Here is a 7,194-nt window from a genome sequence, read left to right as displayed (position 1 = left end):
GACTAACCATGCTCTGAGAACACAATGGGTTACTGTGGTGAACACGCTGCATGGGACACAGTCTCCTTATCTAATGAGCACAATGGAAGTGATGCTATTCCTATTCACGACTGAATGTTTAGGAAAGTGGCAGCCTCTGGTTGGTATCTGGAAGTCAAAGCATCATAAAGAAGTTTATTTAGCTCAGAAAAAACCCATGGCAATTTGAGACTAAAATATCAATATTATTGTGGAAAGAATGCAGTATTTTTAGTTAATGAGCAGGCTGGTAGGTTAAAGATGGTTGCAGATTCTTTAATGTTCTTCCCTTTGAGAGGCAGGCCTAGCTCCCTACCTTGGGCACACTCTGGGATTGTGACAGCTCTGACCAATAGAAGTGCTAATGGTCCCAGTTCAGTTCTCTGGTTAACTTTAAAGAACACACACAGCAAAAAAAAAAAAAAAAATCAAATCAATCAAGCTAACAAAAAACCATATACACCATACATAGCTTTTAATGTAGCACCTGAGATGGCTGTAGGTTCGTTTTTTAAAACCTTCTCCTCTCAGAGGTGAATCCTTTTTCCCCCACATCGGAACCTCCGGGTCATCAAAGAATAAAATCATATAAGCTATGAGAAACAGGTGCTGGAGAGACTGCTCAGCTGTTAAGAGCACTGGGTGTTTTCCAAAGGACCCAAGTGCAATTCCCAGCACCCACATGGTGACTTGCAATCATCTCAGACTTCGGCTGCATCATCATCTTTTGGCTTAGGCAGGCACCAGACAACCAGACATACAAACAGGTAAACCCCCATGTTCATAAAATAATAAAAGCTTTTTTTTTAAAAGATAGGAAGAATACAGAATGTGACTGAGGTTCCTCAAAACACAGAGAGGGGCCTGTCATACACGGCTTTTGAGGTTACCTTCCAAGACGGCAGAAAAATGATCAAGTCGTCTCACTGACAGCTGAGTATCACATTGCCTGGCCTCTTAGGCAAAGACAATGTACTAGGAAAATCACAATCCCAGTCTTGACTCAACCCTGATCCATAAAATAATGGGATAGAATGGCCAGTAACTAGGACGCATGGTCCTATATGCCCATAGCTCTCACCAGCAGCGAGAGCGGGACTCTGCACTCTAGGAGACCAGCCCAACCCTCCTAACGCAACCCTTGAAAACTCTTGGTCTTCAAAACCAAAAACGGGGGGGAGGGGGGGAAAGATAGTTACTAAAATTAGTGAGCCTAATTTGAGATGAATTACTCCAACATACACACAAATTTTGACAATTTCTTCAATGATTCAATACTAATTAAAATTTTTAGCTCATTTAAATGCATTACAACATACCTTCCACATTTCCTTCTGACGTTGGTAGAGGCACCTTACTAAACTTTGGGCTTTCTGTTTCAACAGAATCAACAGTACCTGATGGATTTATTTCTTTTGAAATACATTCTGGTTTCTCTTCTCCAACAATTAAGGGCTTGTAGTTTTCGCCTTCAGGATAAATCTCTGTAGAAGCAAAACAACGAAAAGTCTACTGCTCTCAAAAGGTTTTGAAGTTACTTGCAATGATATTTAGAGCAAAAAAACAAAAACAAACCCTAGATTGTTGCCATCAGGTGAAGCTCTTTTACACACTAGAAACTAATGAGTTAAGAAAATGTGACAGCTAAATTCCATTTTATAATGACCTTCAAGGTGGATAACACAATTTGAATTATTTTCCTTTTGGGGAAAAATTAATACACCTGTATCAGAATTGAATTTTAAAATTACTAAACAACTTTTAAAAACTATTTGTTTTTCATATAGCTTCATTTTTCACATTTAGTTTTTCATATGATATTTACTTCTAATTTGCTACAAACTCTGCACACTGTGGCTGTTTCCAGGAAAAGATTTATCATAAAACAACTGACTGTAGTTATTGACTCTCCTCATTCCTGTGTGACTGTTTACAAGCCAGTGCCCCAACTCCCCCAAATCAATGTTGTCATAGGTGGATGATTTTATATATACAATAAATAATCCTGCTAATATGTAGATCTCACAATTCACTGAACTACCTCACTAACTCAGCATTTTAATAAATCATATATTAGAAACATTATAAATTATGGCTCCTTAAAAGTTCCAATTTTAGGAATTCCCATATCTAATTTTTAGTAGTGTTTTTTATTCATCTCCCTCTAATATAGCTTTTTTGAAGCAGGGTCTCACCATTTAGCCCTTGCTGGCTTGGATTCCCTATGTAGATCATGCTGGCTTTGAACTCAGAGATCTGCCTGCCTCTGCTTCCCAAGTGCTGGGATTAAAGGCATGGACCATCATGCCTGGCACTATTCTAGCTCAGTAAAAATTTCATTTTTCATGGATTTGAAGCAGAGAGAGGAGGGTATATTGAGAGGGTTAGAAAAAAAGGGAGGGCCGGGCGATGGTGGCGCACGCCTTTAATCCCAGCACTCGGGAGGCAGAGGCAGGCGGATCTCTGTGAGTTCGAGGCCAGCCTGGTCTACAAGAGCTAGTGCCAGGACAGGCTCCAAAGCCACAGAGAAACCCTGTCTTGAAAAACAAAACAAAACAAAAAAAAAAAAAAAAAAAAAAAAAAGAAAAAAAGGGAGGGTGAAATATTATAATCTCAAAAAAGTTTGATTTTGAAAGTACATTTAATGACGGGTTCTAACATTCTTTCCCCATTGTCCATCCCCATTGACATCCTTATAAAAGTCATCAATAGAATTATTCCTTTGCATACACCCTCAGCTTGTTGAACACACTTCACTGTACTCAAGTGGAAAACCCTGAATTTATTCAATTACTACACATGCCTGCTTGACATGATTGGAGAAAAATAGACATTGTTGTGAAGTGACCTCAATTTCAATTCATTATCTCTTTTGATGGTTTGGATCCCAATAGTCAAAGTGTCCCTGCAGGTACTTGTTTCTGCGTGTGGTGATGTTAAAGTGGTGAGACTTTTCATTGGCAAGTCAGTGAGGACACTGTTCCTGACCTACGACAAGGAGAGTCACCTTTCGTAAGAGCTAACTTCTGCCTGTTAGGAATGTACACAGGCTCTTTCCACAGTCTATTTCTCAGATTCTAGCTGACTCCTACAGAACATGTCAGGATCCTATGTCCTAAGTCAACTTTTCATATGCTTCCGCTATGAGTTCATGCTCAATCTCGAGGAGCAACAGAAAAAAAATGCAAAAGGTAACATGCATGCCTAGGCACTGTTCATGTCTGGACACTGTTCATCCACTCTCTGTCTTGTGAACAAGCTGTCCAGTGGGAAGGCTTCTGTATACACAGTTGCTTTTCCTCAGGTGCTGCTCTAACACCCAAACACCTAAGACTCAGGAATCCAGAATGTCTTCCCTCCTGTCTGTGTCAGCACTCTCTCCCAATTCCAGAATGATGTCACACATACTTACAGACATTTTTTTCTACTCAATTTAACTCCCGAATCTCTTCACAAATACACCATGAATCTTAATAAACTGTTTCAACATTTTCCCTAATGGAAAACATGCTTGGATTTTTCCACCTCCCTCATCCAGATTTCCTATTCTTTAGATTTCATCCAGGTCTGACAAGGACAGAAACCATTTTTATTTAGAACAACCAACCCCCTGAAGGTGGACAGGTAGACTAATTCCACACAAGAAAGTGGAGACAGCTTAACATATTAATTTTTATAATACTACTTCTTGTGCTTACCACTTTTAAAAGCTGTGTTTTCTAGTAGTTCCGTCTGGAGTTGGAGTTCAGCTTCTCCTAGTATCTTCAGGACAGAATCTGTAGGGCTTTTCCCCCAGACTTTTCTTGGAGAGCCATTAGAATCTAACTTAATTACCTCTCCTACAGTATGTTCTGTGAGAAAAGAAATATAGAGAAACAATTCTCAAAGGTAGAATAATTCATTGTTTGGCAGCTTTAATTTCTACTATCCAACCAACCGTTTCATGCTAATATAAAAATAAATCACAAGATAAATAAAAATATGGACTAAAAGGTAGAAAACAGTCTAAGAAAACTTTGCCTTTGAGTTTATATCATAAGCAGACAAATAATCCTTCTTTTCTACAAATAATCCTGGATAAAATAATTTAAAATTTAGAAAGGCAAAAAATATTAGTGTTGAGTCATCAGAAAATCTGGTAATAAAACATGAGCACAGGGACTAGGGAAATGGCTCAACAATTAAGAGCACTAGTTACCCACCCAAAGAACTTAGGTTCATTCCCCAGCACCTATATAGCGATTCACAAGCATCTGTAACTCTAGTTTCAGATCTCCAGTGAATGTGATGTTTTCTTCTAACCTCTGCAGACACCAGGTACCAAAAGATTCTCAGACATACAGTACATTCAGGCAAAACACCCACATACATAAAATAAAATAAAAATAAGATTTATATACTTAAGAGTAATATATATGATATACTACATGGTATATGTTAATATGGCCTTATAACTGTAGCCTACACAAGGTGACTTTAGAAAAACTATGATGTTTAATCTCGGTTGTCAACTGGACCTGGAATCAGCTGAAAGGCAGCTCACAGGGCACAGGTGTGAGATGGCCATCTTTGGAAGACTCTAAGTGTGTCGTGTAAGCCAATCTAATAAACCCTCTTGTAGTAAAGATTCTCTCTAGAGGTCTGTCCGTCTATAGAACCCTGACCAAGACACCAGCTGAAAGATGCTTTAGGACTCAGGATGCAGCATAAAGGGGAACAGCAAAAGGAGTCCAAGGTATTTGCTCATGCAAATCAGCAAGTAATAGTTTTGTACCACCAACATAATTAGCATGATGGACCTAAGGTTCAAAAGCATAGCTAAGGTAAAAGATTCAAGAATCATAAAAGAGGATCTAAATCTGTTTTCCTAGTTTTATCTTTGTAATGAATTTTTTTCTAGTGGATAAGTATAAACCAACATAGCTGATAAGTGGAGTGTAAAATCCAATGTGAAGTTCCCCAGTTTTAGAATGGCTGTTCTAAAGAAGTTAATTGAGATGTATAGAGTTTGGGCCTGGCTAATTTTTCTATGTGATGTTTTTTATTTGCAAGTTCTTTATAATAAACTTTTAATTTGAAAAGGTTGTTATAAGCTTTAAATCTGGAAACAATATTTCTGCAAAAACAGCAAGCCCAGTGCTTAAAGTTTCAAGCACTAATGCTGAAAAACCTTTGTTACAGAGCTATCAAAATCTAGAATCGTTGGCAAAAAAAAAATGGTTAAAACAGTATAGATTAAAAAAACAACAGGAAAAAGACTTGGAACTTAAGGTTACTTGGTATCTGATAAGAAGGGTCAAGCAATACAACAGAAAAGAAAATTTCTGGAACAATGGAAATGGAATGCCCACTTAAAAAAACCATGGGGAGAAAAACTGGCAGGATTTCTAGCCAGTCTAAGCTGAAGAGATGGAACCTGAGTCTGCGGGAAGAAAATGGCTCGCATCTGACGTACAGAGAGAAGTCGGGTCTCACAAAGCTGTGCACGTCATTACTTGAGCACCAGTCTGCACAGCATATGCAAGGAAATGACTGCAGTCTCGAGAGGAGAGCACCCAACAGAAGTGAAGGAGGAAGACCTGGAGTTTACAAAGACCAGAACCAGTTCCTATCTCCACCAGCCTGTATTTCACAAGCCATTAGGCAGATTGTTCAGAAAGGTTGTGGACTCAGTAAAGGGGGAAGATTACCCATAGACTAAACACTGCTTGATTCTACTTCACAGAACTTAAGAAGAAGGCCTAAAAGGATCAAGATACTCATAACTAATCAAAGTGTATCCCAGAACAAAAGTCAAGAGTAGTTATAGAAATAAAAAAACTACATAAACTTCCACAAATTATAATTCAGTGTTTTGTCCCTAAGCAAAAATAATCAAGTATAATATGGTCTACCAACCAAAACCAATGTCCAAATGACAGAGATGATGAGATTACTCACTGGGGAAGGACATTTGTAGTGAAGGACATTTGTAGTGATTATTATAGCTGAGCTCCCTTGGTTCAACTAAAGACTGACCATGGGAGGGATAAAATAAGGGAAGCTGGGCTAGTGCGCAGCTCAGTTGCAGAGTACTTGCCCAGCATGAAGAGACTCTGGACTAGAACCTCCTCTACCAAAAGGAGGAGGGGAAAAAAGATTGGTGCTGGACTTGTAGGAGAGAAGTCCAAAAGAATACAGAAAAAAATAATGGCAAAGAATTTTCCAATACAAGTGACGTGACAGTTATGACTCACAAGTCCAAGAACACTAGCAAAAGGATGTGATAACAAGGTGTGTCACCACCAAGCTCACTGAAACCAGGGCTTTGAGAAAAAGCCAGAGCAGCAGCCAGAGGACAATGACATACTGCATCCAGAGGAACCGCTGAGACTGGCAGTTACAGACGACTTCCTGCTGCGAGCAGTGGAGAAATATTGTTAAAGTAGAATAGAAAAAAGTATCAGCTAATTCCATAGCTCTTAACAAATATTTGCTGAAGGCAGGCATAGTAAACTTTTACAGACATATACAAGTTGAAGGAACGATCATTGGTGATATTAAAGCATAGCAATTCTTAAAGGGAAGCCAACACGCAGAGGAAATAGAGCCAGAAGGTAGACAGCATGTAATGTAAATGTAAACACAAAGGAGACACATAGGACCGTTTCACTTACTGCTTACGTGTCCCTAAGAACTAATAACTAGATTATGAATTTTATAGCAAAAATATAAGCAAAGCAATTACTTCACCCATCCCAATGCTAGCACAAAGGTAGGAAGGAAGAAAGTGCAAGACTTTTATAATGCTGCTTGCTATAAGTTAAGCACTGAAGTCATTTGAAAATAGAGTTCATAAAAGTATATACTGTTGACTCTAAATCAAATAGTGAGTTATCAGAGGAAAGCAAGAGGAAATACAGAAAAAAAAGCACAGTGAAATTGTGTAGAATGCAAATAGTATAAAAGAATTAGGTGTTAGGAGTGGACTGAAAAAGCAAACCCACACTAAATGTAAATGTATAAACAGTTTGAGTGCGGGAAAGGGATAGATATCTCAATCTAACATTGAGCAAGAGAATATAAAAATGACTATACCAATAAAACATTCTTTAAAAGAGTTGGTTGGCGCACACCTTTAATCCCAGCACTCAGGAGGCAGACACAGGTGGATCTCTGTAAGTTCAAGGCCAGCCT

At 38.5% G+C, this 7,194-nt stretch overlaps 1 protein-coding gene across 1 annotated transcript in view; it reads right to left on the bottom strand.

Annotated features, from left to right (window-relative positions):
* Nucleotides 1–7,194, bottom strand: part of Nek1 (NIMA related kinase 1) — a gene marked incomplete at its 3' end in the record, with an annotated part of 131,132 nt that overhangs the window by 22,957 nt on the left and 100,981 nt on the right. Inside the window, exons 16-17 of the mRNA XM_013354094.2 lie at nucleotides 3,717–3,869; nucleotides 1,338–1,502 (exon numbers count right to left, since the gene is read on the bottom strand). Coding sequence (XP_013209548.1) covers nucleotides 1,338–1,502; nucleotides 3,717–3,869 — 318 coding nt within the window. The remainder of the gene's footprint in view (nucleotides 1–1,337; nucleotides 1,503–3,716; nucleotides 3,870–7,194) is intronic.

This window comes from Microtus ochrogaster, unplaced genomic scaffold (genome assembly GCF_000317375.1).
Source record: "Microtus ochrogaster isolate Prairie Vole_2 unplaced genomic scaffold, MicOch1.0 UNK28, whole genome shotgun sequence".
NCBI classification, from domain to species: domain Eukaryota; kingdom Metazoa; phylum Chordata; class Mammalia; order Rodentia; family Cricetidae; genus Microtus; species Microtus ochrogaster.
The sequence above is the reverse complement of the archived record's forward strand: the minus strand, read 5'-3'. Positions and strand labels throughout refer to the sequence as shown.